The 19,526-nt window shown below is 44.9% G+C and overlaps 1 protein-coding gene across 2 annotated transcripts in view; it reads left to right on the top strand.

Annotated features, from left to right (window-relative positions):
• Positions 1 to 19,526, top strand: part of RAD51C (RAD51 paralog C) — an 84,395-nt gene that overhangs the window by 36,026 nt on the left and 28,843 nt on the right. For both annotated transcript variants that reach the window (XM_083173972.1, XM_083173971.1), the window contains one exon: positions 6,751 to 6,817. In XM_083173972.1, coding sequence (XP_083030098.1) covers positions 6,751 to 6,817 — 67 coding nt within the window. The remainder of the gene's footprint in view (positions 1 to 6,750; positions 6,818 to 19,526) is intronic.

Below are 19,526 nucleotides of genomic sequence, written 5' to 3'. Positions count from 1 at the left end.
AGTGGCGCCGGAACGGGGGGGGGCGAGGGGGCAGCTTGCCCCCCCCCAAAATGAATGAGGCGCTAAAGCAGCTGGGCGGGCGGCTGATTAAACAGTAATATAGGCGGGCGGGCGGTGGGCTGATTAAGCTTGATCCAGCCTCCCGCCCGTCCGCCTATGTAAGCCCCAGTAGAGAAGGGGTTAATGGCAGAGCGGGGACGGAGAGAGGGAGGCTGAGAGGCAGAGCGGGGACGTCAGCGTGACCCCCGCTGACCTCCCCGAGTAGCACCGCCGGGCGCGAAGAGATAGCTGGCAGCTGCTTCAGGTATCTCTTCTCTTTCTGTTACACAGCGTGGAATACAGTGGCCGCGGGACCCGGGTCATCAGGTGCAGCCAGCGGCGGCCAGAGGCTGGAGCACATACTGTAGGTTAAACTTTTTTTTAAATAAATCTCTTCTCATTCTTGTGACGTGCTGCAGCTCAGTCTTATGACATGTGATGGCTGCTGACATTAAATAATGCATTTATTTTCAATCGTCTGCCTAAAATATTATGAATAATCTAAAATAAAAAAAAAAGATTATTCATAAGTTATTGTAGGCAGAACATTGAAAATAAATTCATTATTTAATATGCCAGCAGCCATCACATGTCATAAGACTGAGCTGCAGCACGTCACATTAAAGGAATTTGCCCCAACAGCACTTAAAGTGCTCCTAAAGTTAAGAGTGTATCCCCTTATAAAAAAAAAAAAAGCCCAGTACACATTTGGAAAGGAGGCATGACCACGCCCCAAATTAACCGTGACCACGCCCCATTTACATGTGGCCACACCCCCTTTCTAAATGTGTGCCGATTTCTGCCCTTCAGATGTTGGAGGGTATGTATTAGCACCGCCGGCCACGCACTGAGAGGTGGCTAGGGAGGAGAGAACCCTCAGTGCCCAGTTCCACCAGCCGCATCCAAAGAGCGGGAGGGCGGTGACCCCGCTACCTAACAGCCACCCACTGAAGCGAGGGGAGAATGCACTGCACATCAGTGTCAGAGGGAGACCGAGCTGAGGGCCTCGGCGTGACTGGCCTTGTTTGAAGGAAGAGAGAGAGTAAAGGAAAGAAGCCAGCTGTCCCAGCAGGGGTGCCAGACCCACAGCCCATCTCCAGTGTAACCAGCCACTGCCCTGCAGCAGAAGCAGCCGACCGTCTGCCGTGATCCAGTGTGACCTACCTAATCGTGAGTTTGCCCATGGGGCAATTAATGCTAAAAGTTCCCTGGTACCAAGAGGGTAGAACATGTATATGCCGCTGCCCGGTGTATAATGCCCACGTGTAAATGCCGCTGCCCTGTGTATAATGCCCATGCGTAAATGCCGCTGCCTTGTGTATAATGCCCACGCATATATGCCGCTGCCTTGTGTATAATGCCCACGCATATATGCCGCTGCCTTGTGTATAATGCCCACGCATATATGCCGCTGCCTTGTGTATAATGCCCACGCATATATGCCGCTGCCCTGTGTATAATGCCCATGCATATATGCCGCTGCCCTGTGTATAATGCCCACGTGTATATGCCGCTGCCCTGTGTATAATGCCCACGTGTATATGCCGCTGCCAGTGTGTATAGTGCCCGGGGGTAACATATAGCAATTTAGGGGGCGCCAAAATGAGATTATATCTTGCCCCCCCCAACCTAAAAACGTTCCAGCGCCCCTGACAGGAACCATCTGTGTGATCATAAGTGCTGACCAGTACCTATTGGTCTGTTCGGTTATGTTGTTTGACTGCTTAGTTAGGTTGTTGTATAATCTTATACGGATATATGCATCAAGAAAGCATAACTTTGGATGAGTACCCTCTATCGATGAAACAAGTGCACTTCTCTTCTATCTGTGTCCAAGCTGTCACTGCAGAGCTATTGATACGTTGAAAATGTAAGAATTGTGACCTGGGCAGATTTTCTCGAAGTGAGGTAGGATGCTGACTTACTATCGTTTTATCATGTTTTGGGCACTGCATACTGGCAGCATAGTGCAGTACCAATATATTGTACTTTTATATATATTTTTATACCTACCCCAGAAGTGTTTTTGTTGCATTCATGTGTATATTGTTGCTGCTTTGTCCACACTACCCATGCCACCTGCCATTTATAGTAGTCAATGCAATGAGCTTTATTTTCGTGCCGAAGCATTGCTGTTCCCATATGCATATTTTGCAGATAAACTAAGACAGAATTATTTTTTTTAAAATGTAAGTCCATTCCCACAAATTATACATAATATGATGTGCATTATATTACTAGACCTATCGGGAAAATAATATATAGTATGGGAAAGGGTAACTTATGAAAGCCAACTGAACCATCTAGAATTATTTGTACAAAAAACATCAAGCCCACAAGATTTCACACTTTTATCTTTTCTAATGGATATAATTGTTGTAATAATGCTGCTTTCAACTTGCCATAAATGATAAATCCCATATGCGCTCCTGCATATGTTTGCTGCAGTAATATACAATGTATTTTTGTCCATGACTCCCAGGCTGCTCCACACTGAATTGCTGCTGAGTAGGCTAAATATAGCTAAGCTCTACCAGCAGGCAGTGGAACGGCCTCAGTGCTTGAGGAGTTAACAGCATGATATGCCTGATTAGCTTGCTAATGTGGAAGTTATAAAAAGGGCCATGCTTATGCATAGTTTCTGTCATTGCGCCAGTTCAAATATATTTTTACTGGAAACAACATGCAAGTCTCCTTGCCTGATTGGGCTTTTTGAATTCAGCAGATGCCTGCATTATTCCCTTACTCTTTGACATTCAGATTCTATTTTATGTGTATAATGTATTTATTGTTCCAAACATAATAACTTGGCAAGTTTTCAAATGAATATTGCTGCGGTCTGAGCTTTTTTAGCTTTGGTTTAAAGGAATAATGCAAACCGGCATACCCATAATGCCATATCCTGAGAGAAACCACACGCACTTTGCCTAAGCATTTTATATGCTATGTACACAAAAGAAAAGTTTTGCATGATGGACATGATCCTTGGAGTGTTGCTGTTAGAACAGCAGTATAATCGCAGAAGGAAAGCAAAATCTCATGGCTCATTACAGCATGTTAAGCCTTGTAGGGGGGGGGGGGGTGTGTGTGTGTGTGTGTGTGTGTGTGTGTGTGTGTGTGTATATGTATGTATGTATGTATATGTATATATATATATATATATATATATATATATATATATATATATATATATATATATATATATATATATATATATATATATATATATATATATATATATATATATATATATATAATTATACACACATACATACACACATATACGCAGCCAGACAGATATATATAAAACAGTAGGCTTTCAATTATCTGTGGTGCCTGATGTATGTGGCCACATCATTTGAATTTAAAATATAATCTGCATATAATCAGTATCTGTGTTTTATTTGGACTCTGTACTAGACCACTGAGTAAAGCTGGGTACACATATATACAATCGTCGGGCCGTTCTTCCGTTCTGGGTCGGATGGCCGTTCAATTGTATAGGTGTGTACGCTGTCCCGTACGAGCGATAAACGGCCAAAAACGGTCTTGTCCGTCCATACTCGGTCGGTCGAAGGTTCAGTGATGTTTAATTTTCATCCGACAGGACGGTCCCATATCGGAACAAAAGTGCAGTGTGTACGCAATAAAGGGGTCGTCGTCGTCCCCCCCCCCCCCCCCCCCCTCCAGGACTTACCTGACCAGGCTCTGAAGCCTGGTGCTGTCCCCGGTGACCCTGTGCTGTGGTCACTGGGCTGATTGAAGTGTAAAAAAAAAATAGAATAAATACTATTGTCTTTTACTGTGGAACTATGAGTCTCAGCAAGCCTCCCCCGCATGCTGGGACTTGGAGAACCACAATTCCCAGCATGCGGGGAATTAAAGGGCCCGCTGGCACTTTTAGTTCCACAGTAATAAAAATAGTCAAATAAACACACTGACACACACTGAAAATAAAACTTTAATACATCCAAAGCCCATACATACTGATACTTGCCTATCTTGAGCCCGTCGGTAGGTCCCTGGGTCCGGTCCGGTGGCTTGGTTCCGGGGCTCCAGGGCTGAAGAGTCCAGGGTCCTGGATCTGAAGAAATCCATGGGGGACCTGTGGAAGGAAATCGTACTCACCCAGGTCCTCTGGCGAAGATCCCCGTCATCTTTTCCGTCTCCGCCGTAGTCAGCCGCCGGTACCCGATTGGAATGAGAGGTGCAGAGATGTTTCATCTTCCGCGCCTCTCATCCGAATGATTCCGACTTTCTCGGCTCCTGATTGGCCGCTAGGCGGCCAATAGAATCATTCGGATGAGAGGCGCGGAAGATGAAGCATCTCTGCGCCTCTCAAAGTCCAATGGGTACCGGCGGCTGACTACGGCGGAGACGGAGAAGATGTGGGGATTTCGCCAGAGGACCTGGGTGAGTAGGATTTCCTTCCACAGGTCCCCCATTGATTTCTTCGGATCCAGGACCCCGGACTCTTCAGCTCTGGAGCCCCGGACCAGCACCTGAACTAAGGCACCGGACCCAGGGACCTACCGACGGGCTCAAGATAGGTAAGTATCAGTATGTATGGTCTTTGGATGTATTAAAGTTTTATTTTCAGTGTGTTTATTTGACTATTTTTTTTTCTGCGGAACTAAAAGTACCAGCGGGCCCTTTAATGCCCCGCTTGCTGGGACTTGTGGTTCTCCAAGTCCCAGCATGCGGGGGAGGCTTGCTGGGACTCATAGTTCCACAGTAAAAGACAATAGCTTTTATTCTATTTTTTTTTTTACACTTCAATCAGCCCGGTGGCCACCGCACAGGGTCACCGGGGACAGCACCAGGCTTAATGCCTGGTCAGGTAAGAACGGGAGGGGGGGACCCCTTTATTGGGGAGGTCCTCTTTTCCCCAGGACCCCTGGCCAGGCTGACCGGTCAGAGGGCTGAATGCTTTGGCCAGGGGGACTTGTATAAAAGTCTCCCCCCGGCTGTGGCATTACCCTGCTGGCTGGTTTGGCCTGGGGCTGGTTCTTAAAATACGGGGGACCCCTAATCATTTTGTCCCACGTATTTTGGGAACCGGATCTGGAGCCTGGGGCTGGTTTAAAAATAAAATAAAAAGCCCTATTTGTCGGTTTTCCTGATTTTTTTTTTTTTAATACCAGCCCCGGCTCTTCAGCCTGGTGCTAGTTACAGCCGTGAGGGGGGGACCCCACGTCGGTTTTTTTTTTAACGGGTAAAAGGGTGACTAAAATGTAGACACATAACCCGTCTATATAGAAGTTTAGTCACCCTGCTGGCTGACTAATTTCACGTAACCCATCTATATAGTGGTTTGCTATAAGTATGCCCTAACCCAGCCCATTATGATAATTTTGTGATAATTTTGTTCACATACTGTATGACGTGTCAATCGCCCAAATCGAGACAGTGTGTACGGTGGTACAATCTTTTTCTTACGACTGTTTGGACGGGAGTACATCAGACGTCGCAAGTAAAATTGTACAGGTGTGTACCCGTGTATCGGCTGTTGTTTGTGGACGGTCCGACGGGTCTACGGTCGGTCGAACGATCGGAAGAAAACAGGGATTGTATAGATGTGTACCCAGTTTAAGATTGGTTGGGACTGGAGTAAATTAAGATAAGTTGGATACACAAAGCTTTATCTGTTTGGTGGGAACACTGACAGACAGGTGCAGGCACACCAAACACAGATGCTGACAAACACACAAATTTACTTAGATCGAATGGGTTGAATACACCCATGGAGAGAAATCTTTCTTTACGTAAAGTGGAGTATGAGGAGTAGCTATTAACTGTGTGGAAAGGCTTGCTCCTGTTTGTTCTAAAATATTTCCTATTGGAGATAAAGCCGACTACTGTAAGCCATCCTATAAACTGGGGTATTTGTAGTCAAGGTTAACCGTCCCCAATTTGGGTTAAAATTCAAAATTAAGTTTTAATCATTCTTATGTTTTGTCAGTCTGTGAGAAACTGAGGTATACTTATGTGCCTCCAAATCCGTTTGAGTTAAATAACTTTGAACACTTATTACCCTATTGTGTAATTTATGTAGTCTGTTGGTGGGAGAGATGAGGCAGGGTGAGTACGTCTGCATCGTCCTAGTGTTGAAACGGACTGAGGTCAGTCTCTTTGGTTGTGTATATGTACCATATATACTCGAGGTATAAGCCTACTTTTTCAGAACATTTTTTTATGCTGAAAATGCCCCCCTCGGCTTATACTTGAGTGAGGGTCCCACTTGAGTCAATGAGTTTTCCCAGTTTTTTGTTTTAAAATTTAGGTGCCTCGGCTTATATTCGGGTCGACTTATACTCGAGTATATACGGTATATGATTTTTACTCTAGGTAGGAATACATCAAATAAAGTAGTCCTTATTTAGGTGAGTGATACAAATGATTACATTGTTCTAGTGTTAACTGAGTCAGGTTCATTTATCTTTTAACGTAAATTATTTTCTGTATAAAAACTAATTTATTCACTTTAATATTACTGACTGCAATCTTGCTGAGGAGCTAAGATAACTCCTATGGGGTTACTAATATAAAGGGCAGAATTGCAGGTCCCTTATCATCCCAATATTACTTGATTGTGTTACAGCCTTCCCTGCCCTCCTTTGTGCTTATTCCAAACAATCTTTAACTGATTTGTCTATAGTCTATGATGGGCAAAAAGCAGCTTAATAGTCTAACTTTTTTTTTTTTTTGTAGGTGATCTTAACAAATCAGATGACTACAAGAATTGGACCCAGGGAATCCATTTTGGTACCAGCTTTAGGTATATAACCATTTTCAGCATAATTTAAGAAATAAATATATATATATATATGTGTGTGTGTGTGTGTGTGTGTACAGTAGGATCCCATCTCATCTATCTTCCTTAGGCCATGGCTCACCATGTCTAGCCATGGCTATTCTATTGTTCTCAGCTGCAATACAATACATAGAATAATACAGTAGGGGATTAGCAGGGTAATCCAATTACTCACTTAATCCTATTATAGGGATAGATGACACTGGCTCCATCTGTATGTGTGTGTGTGTACCTAATACCTTTATGGATTAAAACACTTGTTTATACTATTGGAGTCTGTGGAGTGCCGCTTTTTCCTACCTGGACCCAGCCAGGCCAGGAGGTATCGTGAATATATATATATATATATATATATATACATTTCTCTATCATCCATATGGCATACTGGAAACCTCAATACATTGGGGAAAAAGAGGTCCTATGCAGGAGACGGGCCCATAAAACTTTTTCATAGTGGGTGTACTGGCTCCTCCCCTCTACTTCCTCTCCCACAAGCCAGTTTAGAAAAATGTGCTCTCGGAGAGAGTTTTCCTTCATTTACTTTATTTATTATTTTGGGGAGCCTGTTTTGGACAGCTCCCACGCTTCGTGGGAAGCCAGGGGAGAGGTACAGTTGCAGGCCTTACAAGGTACTAAACTGTCCTGAGTGGGTGCTTGTCATGGTGGGCATTACGCTGCAGCGCTTCACACCCCCAGCTTGCCACACACCCTTGGATCAGTCCGAAGACTCCAGTGGTGAGTGTTAAATAAAGTATTTTTATTAGACAATGACAATATCACAGAACAATACAGCGCAATCATGACATCACATGTAGGAGTGATAATGACAAGTACAAGGTACGGTTGGTTGCAAAGTGTCAAGTTAAAGTTGTAAAAGGTACATTGAATGCTTTAGTGCTAATAAAGCATATAATGATTGAGTCTTACGGTGTCTGTACTCTGTTCAAACTTTATAATATAATTATTGAAAATGTTATATTAAAGAGAGAAAGGAAAAGGTAGAACAAAACATTTATATACTGAGCAACCCATGAGAAATCTTGTTCACTAAAAACAGTAAATCATTGGTAGAATACATTTCAAGTAAAGACTTGTCGACGGAGTGAAAAATAAGGCGTATATCAACATATAGATAGACTAGCAAGCAGCGCCCGGAGTGGCCACCACTGACACAAAGTGTCTGTAATTGGAGTATTGGGGAATATGGAGAATCCAACCACCTAGTCCAGATTTTCCCAAATTTAGAGATTGAGCCACGAGACATATAAACATACTTTTCATGTTGCACGGTAGTATTTACCAAGGCCTTCCATTCAGCTAGAGAAGGTCCCTATGATAACATTAGCTATAGAGCAGACATTAGTTACATATTGAATTTCTGAATTATTAAGAGTAATATGTATGTGTCAAAATTTGTGCAGGGACCGCAGGAGATCCTATTGTAGATTGTGCCCAGTAGGAGGATACCAGGGGACAGTCCCAGATAAGATTCCAAAAGTTCCCTTGCATAGAATGGCATTTAGGACAATCGGAGGTAGTATGTCCTCCAAATTTGACCAGTTTAACTGGGGTCAAATATGTCCTATGCAATATAAATAGTTGGACCTGTTGAAATCTCACAGAGATCGTGGCATGTCGTGGAAGTTCCACTGTCACTTCCCATTCTTCATCGCTTATAGGCCCCACATCAACCTCCCACCGAGCTTTCAAAGTGAGAAGAGGTTCCTTATGTAAATAGGATAGCAAAAGGGAATATGCTAAGGAAATAGCTTTATTTTGTCCCAGGTTATTTAAAAATAGTTTTGACGGGGAAGGTAATAACATAGGGGGGCTGTTCTTAAATTGAGTATGAAGAGCATGCCATAGCTGTAGATAACGAAAAAAAGTATAATTGGGACAGTCCATATTCCTCCTTTAATTGTTGAAATGACTTCAATATATTAGCCTCGTATAATTGCCCAATTGTTACTACTCCCCAAGACGACTAGAGCCGCCTACCAGAAAGACAAGTACGTTCAGGAAGCCATATGGAATGCCAGAGGGGAGTGTCTGGATCAGTATTAGTATAACCCATCAAACAGCCTGAATAACTAGTGGAGGGGCATGTGGAGGGGATTTACCTCCTGGTAGCATCTGCAAGGGTGTGAGAGTAGGACACACTTGGTGTATAAATATAGTGGGGAGTGATAACTGAATATCATCTTGTATCCATCTAATCTAAGGTGAGAAAGTTGACAGGAATAATAAAATAGCCTGAAATGTGGAAGAGCTAACCCACCATCTGTTCTGAATCTAGTGAGTGTACCATTGCTAATCCTAGGGCGTTTATTTGCCCAAATCAGAGAAGAGAGTAGACTATTTAAATGTCTAAAATAGGAGGCCGGGATATATACCGGTGATTGTTGGAGCGCATATAAAACCTTAGGTTGTATAATCATTTTAATTAAATTAACCCGACCGGTGACGTTTAGTGGTAATTAATTCCACACCGTTGATTTATCTTTAATGTAGGAAAGTAGTGGGGTCAAGTTTTTGGGGATAAAGTCCTGACTGTTATTAGTGATAATTAACCCTAGAATGTCTGTGTGTGCATGTACATGTGGTAGGGAATATAGATTGTAAGCTCCACTGGGGCAGGGACTGATGTGAATGTTCAAAAATATTCTCTGTAAAGCGCTGCGTAATATGTATGCGCTATATAAGAAACTGTTAATAAATAAATAAATAAATAATGATCTCTAGATATTTAAATTGAGAAACCCAGCATAACGGAAGAGGAGTAACTGGATCAGAGGGTGGTGGACTGCGTAGAAGCATAATGGATGACTTGATCCAGTTAATGGTGAGACTGGAGTATATACCAAATTCCTCCATAACCTGTAGGGTGATTGGCATGGAGAGTCTATAATTGTTTAAAAGCAATAAATCATCAGCATACTATGACATTGTGTCAGTCCTCTGCCCCAGTTTGAGTCCAGCTATGTCAGGGTGATTCCTAAGTATGCAAGCTAGAGGATCAATTACTATAGCAAGTAAGCTAGGGAAAAGTGGACAGCCCTGCCTTGTGCCCCTACCCAATTTAAACAGAATTGATATGTGACTATTGACAGAGATCCTGGCCATCGGGTGAAGGTATATCAACTGCACCCATATTAAAAAGATTGGGCCAAATTGGGCCATGTAATCATTACTTGCCACAAATAAGGCCACTTGACAGTCAAAGGCCTTATTGGCATCAAAATAAACGATTACCAAATATGTCTCCTTCGCATGTGAGGCTTGAATATGTGTGTATAAACGCCGTAAATTAATACTGGTAGACATGCCTGGCATGAATCCGGTTTGATCCTAATATATAATAGAATGTATCACATTTAACCAAATGGCTAGAATCTTTGCCAGGAAATAGGTCTGTACGAAGGTAGTCTGGGTTTTTTGCCAGGCTTAGGTAGGTAATACCACTATGATAGCCTCGGGCATAGGATTGGGCATGGCGTTGAGGTCAAAAAGGTCATTAAATAAAGTTGAGTTTTGTAGCAAACAAATCTAAGTGAGACTTGTATAGTTCCACTTACCCCGGTTTATTGTGCGGCGTGATGGCGGTGTCCCTGCACAGGGACCGTGCAGCACCCTGTTCACACTGGATGCTTTACACTGCCACGGGACCACCAGGGCATGTGTTATTATGGTTTGCTAACTATAGCAACAGCACCAGTATAAAGATTAGTGAAAGCACCAGCGCCATTGTAAGGGACGGGGGTTGCTCAGAGCGGGGACCCAGCTCTCTGGCGCAAATTTCCTGCTTCTTCCTGCATGCTGTAGGTGCCATTATACATCAACAGACACTCCTCAGTGGTGCTGACAGGCTCCAGACAGAGTGAAAAATATCTGTAGCAGAGGCAGCAACTGAAATAGTGACACCCATTTGGGTGTTTTAGCTGTTGCACATGCTTGTATATATATTCTGTGTATACAGATGGAGCGCCTCTCAATATTGCCACAAGCTCGCCTTGGCGGAGGTTCTGCCGTTCCACTTTTCTTTTTGCGCTGCCGTCTGCCAAGGGGCGTGGGCGCACGCCATGCAATACAATCCGCCACCACTGGGTGGCTTATGCTCCATCAAGCTAGCGTCGGAGTGATACTGTAATGTGCCGATGGAATCCCGCCATTCGCCGTACGAGTGCGCTTACAGTATGAGACGCTCGTGCGGAATGAGATGCTCGTGAACATCGCTGCGAGCAAATGGGCTGTGTAGTGTAATGATCCTAAACAAAAATATTTACGTTCACGTAGCCAATGCTGAATATTTTGAACTGTTGGTACTGTGCATAATGTGTATGCAGCTGAAGTCAACCGCCTCCTCCCCTTCCCCCAGGGGTGGAGGGGGTCGACTTGACCTGAATACAGTAAATTACTTTACAATATCTCCAGCAGCGCTAATCCATGAAGGAACCGTCTGTAGCGACTCATGTCTGATCTAACGGGTCCATTCTAGTCAATTGGGAAAAATGTGTCTACTTTGCACCCTGATATCTCCGTTTCTCTGTATCCTAGAAACTGGTATCATATGAAAGAGGATACTCTTGGCTTACAGAGGAGACTAAGTAGTAGTTTATATGACATCAGGAAGGGAAGCGGCAAGCATCCGTAGTTAGGGCCCCCTCCAATTGTCCACCTAATGCAGCTCATTACTACTAAGTACTGCAAATAGGACAGTGGTTCCCAACCCTGGTCCTCAAGTACCCCCAACAGTACACGTTTTCAAGGTCACCCGGCAGGTGCACAGATTATTCAGGCACATTTTAAAAGATCCACAGGTTGAGCTCATTATCTGATTCTGTGTGGAGACCTGCAAAACGTGCACTGTTGGGGGTACTTGAGGACCAGGGTTGGGAACCACTGAAATAGGAGATCCTGTATAGAGAGTCTAAAGACTGTGTTTTTGCATCCAAGGATTTAGGGAGGAGCTTTTATCTGCCCCCATTAAACTTATATTGCTATCACTTATAGCTGTAACTGTACAAAAAAAAAGCTGTTCGTGCTACCAAGTACACAAAGTGCTATTGAGTAGCAAGTGCTACTTATTGCCCAAATAGGAAAAACTCTATGGACGGGCTAGGAACAATGTTTTTTATTGTTTTTATAATTATTTTTTTAATTGAAACATTTACAAACCTTATATTTAATAGCACTAGACCAGGGGTTCTCAAACTATTTTGCTCGGGGACCCCGTCAGACAATAAAAATTATTATAGGACCCCAGCAAGTTACCACAGAATGGTCACCCCATGTGTGGTCAGTGAAGTGACCACTATTGTAATAGGGAGACAGTGGGTAATGAGGGGGTGTAAAAATGGAAAGGTGGATGGAAGATGGAAGCAGAGGGTGTTTACTTAATGAGTTATCCCCTGACCACCCCCTCCAGACACGTTAATCTGATGGTCTTCAACATGGAGTCGTGACCCCATGCTGAGGGGTCGGGACCCACAGTTTGAGAACCGCTGCACTAGACAAACATAAATAAACTGTTTTCATATAAGCCTTTTGGTGTTAATCCACACACAAGAACCATAGAGCAGGCTGTGTAATGCACAGTGTTTGTAAAAAGCCTCCACCCAGAAAGTTTGACTGAATCGACCTCTTTCATTGCAATCTCTGTAAAGGGAGGCAGAGGGTTGGTCAGGGCTGAATACAATATCTTCATCACTAATAAGACGTTGTAGCGACTCATGTCTGAATTAACGGGTCCATTCTAGTCAATTGGGAAAAATGTGTCTACTTTGTACCCTGATAGCTCTGGTTCTCTGTATCCTAGAGAAGTGGTTCCCAACCCTGGTCCTCAAGTACCCCCAACAGTGCATGTTTTGCAGGTCTCCACACGGAATCACAAGTGCTATAATTAGCTCCACCTGTGAATCTTTTCAAATGTGCCTGAATAATGAGTGCACCTGCCGGATGACCTGGAAAACGTGCACTGTTGGGGGTACTTGAGGACCAGGGTTGGGAACCACTGTCCTAGAGACTGATATCATATGAAAGAGGAGACTCTTGGCTTATAGAGGAGACTAAGTAGTAGTTTATGTGACATAAGGAAAGGAAGCGGCAAGTATCCGTACTTAGGGCACCCTCCAATTGTCCACCTAATGCAACTCATTACTACGGAGTACCGCAAATAGGAGATCCTGTATATAGAGTCTAAAGACAGTGTTTTTGCATCCAAGGACTTAGGGAGGAGCTTTTATCTATCCCCATTAAACTTATATTGCTATCACTTATAGCTGTAACTGTTACAGCAGATCACAAAAAAAAGCTGTTTGTGCTACTAAGTACACAAAGTGCTATTGAGTAGCAAGTGCTACTTATTGCCCAAATAGGAAAAACTCTATGGACGGGCTAGGAACAATGTTTTTTATTGTTATTATGATTTTTTTTTTAATTGAAACATTTACAAACCTTATATTTAATAGCTCTAGACAAACATAAATAAACTGTTTTCATATAAGCCTTTTGGTGTTAGTCCATGCACAAGAACCATAGAGCAGGCTGTGTAATGCACAGTGTTTGTAAAAAGCCTCCACCCAGCAAGTTTGACTGAATCGACCTCTTTCATTGCAATCTCTGTAAAGGGAGGCGGGGGTTGGTCAAGGCTGAATACAATACATTCAACACTAATAAGACGCTGTAGCGACTCGTGTCTGAATTAAGGGGTCCATTCTAGTCAATTGGGAAAAATGTGTCTACTTTGTACCCTGATATCTCCGGTTCTCTGTATCCTAGAGACTTGATACTGATATCATATGAAAGAGGAGACTCTTGGCTTACTAAGTAGTAGTTTATATGACACCAGGAAGGAAAGTGGCAAGCATCCGTAGTTAAGGTCCCCTCCAGTTGTCCACCTAATGCAGCTCATTACTACTGTAAAACTTGCAGAGTGGCACGCTTATCCACTACTTTACAACACTTGAAAAGAGCGCCCAGACTTTCCACTCCTTTTGACCAAAACATTAAGACGCATTAGCGTTCGTGCCCATGCAGACTCACGGAAAGGTTAATAGGGAGGCAGGAGTTTTTGTGTGCTAAATATACAGTAACTGACCTACTGTAAATTTGTCGGAAAAAAATAAGTTCCCTTTAATAATCAAACTCAGGCATACTGTACTTTAATGTACAACATGCAGAGCGGCACGCTTATGCACTAGCCTACACACCTGATAAGAGCTGTCTATCTACAGTACTGTAGCTTACTGGACAGTACAGTAGTAGCAAAGTAGTTCCTGCGCTACAGAGCTTTTTAATACTGTAGTCGCTTCATGCACACGCTGCAGCACAAATTTCATTCATTCGATGAGGATTTCAAAAAGTGACATCTGGTGGATGATCACTGGTATTGCACTCATCCGGTGACGCCACTGCGAATCAGCAAGCTTTTAAAATGTATTGCGACGCCGCACGCCGTGGCCCGCCATGGCGGGCTGGTGATACAATCGCCATAGGTAGGTTGAATGAGAGGCGCTCCATCTGTAAATATATTACTGCTAACCAGCTCCTCAATCTGGGGGCTAAGGTTAAGGGTGTGCTGGTCTCCTCAATATTTCTGGGTCCTTTCCGCACTTGCTTGTTAAGCATTCTGGGGCACACATTATAAGTGTTATAGACTTCACATAGCTTCTATACACTTCACACTGTCTCTTGCTGTTTGGTGTTTTTGTACGTGTGCTGTGGGGTGGTTACAGTTTCTAAGATGATTAGAAAGTTGTATGATCTGCGGCACTAAAGTTTGCTCCTGCATCTACTTCACAAGTCACTTGTGAACAATGTATGTCACCCCAGACTAGTGGGCGGGTCACCACAGCTTAGTGGTATTCCCACACAATGTTGTGGAGGATCGCAGGGGAATTCTCAAGAGCCTTCCTGGGCCAGCAGAATACAGACCATGCTGGAAACAATGTCCACTCAACTAGCTGCAAATACCCTGCAGACTAAGAAAGTGCAGCAGGATTTAACAGTCCTTTCTGCCAGGGTTGACATACTCACTCCCATGGGTGGCTTGTCACGCAAACGTGACATTGCTGCTGTTGCGCCTGACTCTGATGAGGAGGCTTTAGAGCAGGGGGAGGATGTGGATGCTACCCAACAGGGGTCTCAGTCTCTGTTGCAAGGGTCTGAGTCTTTAATATTAGCCATCAGAGAAATCCTCGACCTTCCTCTGGCTGAACCTGTAGAAGGTGATCCCTTTTTTGTGTGTCAAAAAAGGCAGGATGTAGTATTTCTTGAACATGCTGATTTAGAGGATGCTTTCAAATATGCTTGGAAAAATCCTGAAAAGAGATTTCATGTGTCTAAACGCTTCAAATGCACTTTTCCCTTTTGACTCCACTGGTAGGCGGGTAGGCTCCTGTTGTGGATGCCTCAATGGCCCCTTTGTCCAACTGTACTCCCAGTGCCCGGGACTTCCACACTCAAAGATGCAGTTGATAAAAAGATAGATGGCACCCTGAGATTGATGTATACGGCCAGTTGGGCATCTATGCGCCCGGTGCTTGCTAGTTGCTGGATGGCAAAATCCAATCATACTTGGGCGACCCAGATCCAGGAGGTTTTGTTGGGCGACATGTCATCTGCTCAGGTAACCGACTTACAAGATGTTCCGAAGGTGCTTTGTGATGCCCCAAAGGAGGTGGGCGAAATTAATGCGAGTAACTTGGCCATGGCGGTTTCAGCTTGCATCGCTCTGTGGCTGCATCAGTGGTCGCTGACTCCAATCGTAGTGTGGAGGATCTTCCGTTCACAGAAGAACGGCTGTTTGGTGCAGAGTTTGATGAGTGGATTTCAAAGGCGACAGCGGGGAAATCCACTTTTCTCCCGACAGCCTCTACTCAGCCCAGGCGTCTGTTTTCAGGCCAGAGCCAGTAGTCCTTTTGGACTAACAAATTCCGCCCCAAGGCGAGAGGTGGCTCAAACGCTAACAGAGGCACGCATGGAAAGTTCAGAAAGGCTGGGTCCTCTGCGCCTTCTGATCGCAGCTCTGGCGCAGCCTCCCAAAAATATGACTTACACCCACCACGAGACCTACTTGCGGTGGGAGCACGGCAATTCAGCCACGTGTGGGAGGCCTCCTGTCTCAATCCATGGGTCAAGGGTCTTATTTCGCAAGGCTACAAGCTGAAGTTTGACAGGTTCTTTCAGTCCAGGCTCCCGGCAGCAACAGGGGATCAGATTATCCTCAGGCAAGCAGTGCAAAAGCTGCAGGACTCTCAGGTGATAGTACGGTACTTGAAAAAGGCAAAGGGTATTATTTCACCCTGTTTGTAGTACCGAAGCCGGACGGCTCGTGCGGCCCATCCTCAATCTGAAATCCTTGAACCCCTTTTTAAAGGTGTTCAAGTTCAGGATGGAGTCCCTGAGGTTGGTTATTGCCGGTCTGGAGGAGGGGAAGTTCCTAGTGTCCTTGGAAGTGAAGGATGCCTACCTTCACATCCCTATATGGGAACCTCACCAGGCATACCTCAGGTTCGCAATCAAGGAAGAGCATTTCCAGTTCCAAGATTTGCCCTTCGGCCTGTCCATTGCTCCACGCATTTTCACCAAGGTGATGGCAGAAATGATGTCCTTGCTCAGGTCTCAGGGGATAAATGTTATCCCTTACCTAAACAATCTGTTATCCCTTACCTAGACAATCAGAGGAACGGTTGATATCGGTTATCAACACCACAAGGCAGGTTCTCTCATCTCACGAATGGATTTTGAATCTGCAAAAGTCCTCGCTGACCCCATCCAGACATCTCCAGTTCCTGGGGATGATTTTGGATATGGTGGAGCAGAGAGTGTTCCTACCGGAGGAAAAGGTGATAGCCATTCAACTGCTGGTAGTGGAGGTCCTTACCCCGGTTCTGCTGTCAGTACATAAGTGCATCCAACTGCTGGGGAAAATGATGGCCTTCGAGGCAATCCAGTTCAGGAGATTTCACTCCCGGGTGTTCCAGTTGAACCTTTTAACCAAATGGTCTTGGTCACACCTTAAAATGCACAGGCGGGTACACCTATTGTCACAGGCGAGGCTGTTCTTGCAATGGTGGCTGCACACCCAAAACCTTTTGGCGGGCAGACTGTTCTGGATCCAAGGTTTGGGTCCTTCTGATGACAGATGCCAGTCTCCTCGCCTGGGGAGCGGTAACTCAAGGACAGCGTTTCCAAGGAAAATGGTCTCCGTAGGTTTGGAACTCAGAGTGGTTTATTATGCACTCCTGCAGGCGGCTCTTCTGTTGCAGAGCCTCGCGATTCAGGTGCAGTCGGACAATGCGACGGCAGTTGCTTACATCAACCGGCAGGGGGGGACAAAGAGCAGGACCTGCATGAGGGAGGTCACCAAGATCTTGACATGGGCGGAGTCTCATGCCTTGGCAATATCTACCATCTTCATTCCAGGTGTAGACAAGTCGGAAGCGGACTTCCTCAGCCATCACGACTTATACCCCCAGAGAATGGAGTCTCAGTCCCTAGGTGTTTGCTCGCACTGTGGATCTGTGGGGATGGCCACAGATCGAACTGATGGCGCTTCGGATCAACATAAAAGTGGGCAGATATTGCTCCAGGGACCCTCAGGCAGAAGCAGTGGATGCGCTAACGACAAAATGGTATCGTCGTACGACCTGGTGTACCTGTTTCCTCCCATTCCCTTGATACAGTAGGTTGGGTGTTTTAAAAAGAACTTGAAGTCAAGGAGTGACTGCAATTCTGGTAGCCCCGGACTGGCCTCGAAGGGTGTGGTACGCAGATCTTCAAGCCATGGTCTTAGAGACCCTGTGGTGTCTACCTCTCATGGTCAACTTGCTCACTCAGGGGCCCTTTGTTTACCAGGACTTAGGGCGTCTTTTAGCAGATTTTAGCCCGGAAGGGTCCTCATGCTTCTGTCATTACCACCATGACACAGGCAAGGAAACCGGTGACGGCTTCCCATTATCATAAGATATGGAGAAGGTATGTGGCCTCTGCTCCAGGAGCTGTCACTCAGGACCACGGGCGGTGTGCAGAGGCTTGCATATGGTAACCTAGTTACCGGGGAGGTGTGCGGGCGCGTCATCAGGGAACCCCTGTGACGTGTCCTGCTGCTATCCCTGTGCCCCGATGTCTATCTTTAAAACGCTGCACTGTCATGTATAGAGGGAAGTGAGTGACAGACGCGCTGAACATCCAGTGTGCGTGAAAGTGGAATAAATGATAATGTATGGTGCTCGGATAGGGTGATTCACACGTAGGGACCAGGGGTGCATATTCAGACAATCTGTTCTTGGTACATGGCAAACGGAGGTGCCCAATAGATGAAGATATGGATAGCAAAAAATGTAACAGGTATGTGACTGCTATTATAATATAGTGAGCCTTAAGGCACACGGCGGTGCCGGCTCACGCTGATAAGCACTCGGCGGTGCCAGCTAGCAATGCAGATCATCAGACAGATACTGCTGACAGAAGCAAGCACTTGGCGGCGCTGCTCCCGACAGCTACATAGCTACTCTAACAATAATCATCCATAATATTTATACATTAGTGTCTAGTACACAAGATGTGTCTGTTATGCAATTAAAAAGTTGTGGTTACAAGTGAGGCTTCCAAAGAGGACACCTGCACCTGGTCACAGCTAAGTGGATGTACTATATATGTAATTTATGTGTCAGCTAGCTGTTGTTTAATAGCAAGTTGTCTTTAATCAGAGGTGATTAGCGGACAATAATAATGCCTGGTCACTGGACATGTCATGATTTTAAAGTATTTAGTGCACTCAGGCACTGTGCGTGATGGGTCTACAAAAAGCATCCCATTTTCCAGTCCTCATTTAGTCCTTGAGGGGCCAATGTCTTTAGACGAAATATCCACTGGAGTTCACGTTGGAGAAGACGTTTGCCACGGTCTCCACCACGTCATAGAGGTGGTATATGATTAATCAGATGGCATTTCAGCTGCCCAACGTTGTGTCTGTACTCCAGTTAATGTCTTGCTTCCGGTAAATGTTTGAGATCTAAGTGTTCCTTGCTGGGAATAAAGCACTTCTTGATTGAAGATCTATGTTGACTGACTCTTTCTTTAATCATTCTTGTGGTTTTTCCCACATACAGAAGGTTGCAAGGACAAATCAGTGCATATATAACGTATCGGCTATTACCACCATGACACAGGCAAGGAAACCGGTGACGGCTTCCCATTATCATAAGATATGGAGAAGGTATGTGGCCTGGTGTGAAAACAATACCTTTCCGCCTGCGGATTTTAAACTGGACCGTTTTCTGCAGTTGCTGTAGTCAGGCTTGGACCTGGGTACAGATTTCAGCTCTTTCCATTTTCTTTCAAAGAAAATTGGTGGGCATTCTCGAAGTACAGACCTTTCTTCAAGGGGTTCTGAGGATTCAACCCCCCTTTGTGCCACCTACGGCACCCTGGGACCTAGATGTGGTCTCGCAGTTTCTGCAGTCATCTTGATGTGATGATGGCCAGAAAAAAGGATTGCCGGCCTCGACGCAATCGATTTGCACATTGGATTTGAGCTACAATTCATCAGGTTGATGGAGTAACAAGCTTTCCGGTTCTGCCTTCTTTGAAGGCACATTCCACGAGAGCAGTAGGCGCATCCTGGGCAGCTGCTCGGGGTGTGTCTGCTCTGCAGCTCTGTAGAGCTGCT

The sequence above is a fragment of the Crinia signifera genome, chromosome 2 (assembly GCF_055691185.1).
Source record: "Crinia signifera chromosome 2, ASM5569118v1, whole genome shotgun sequence".
Lineage (NCBI taxonomy): Eukaryota > Metazoa > Chordata > Amphibia > Anura > Myobatrachidae > Crinia > Crinia signifera.
Note: the sequence above shows the minus strand (reverse complement) of the source record. Positions and strands in the feature narration are given on the sequence as shown.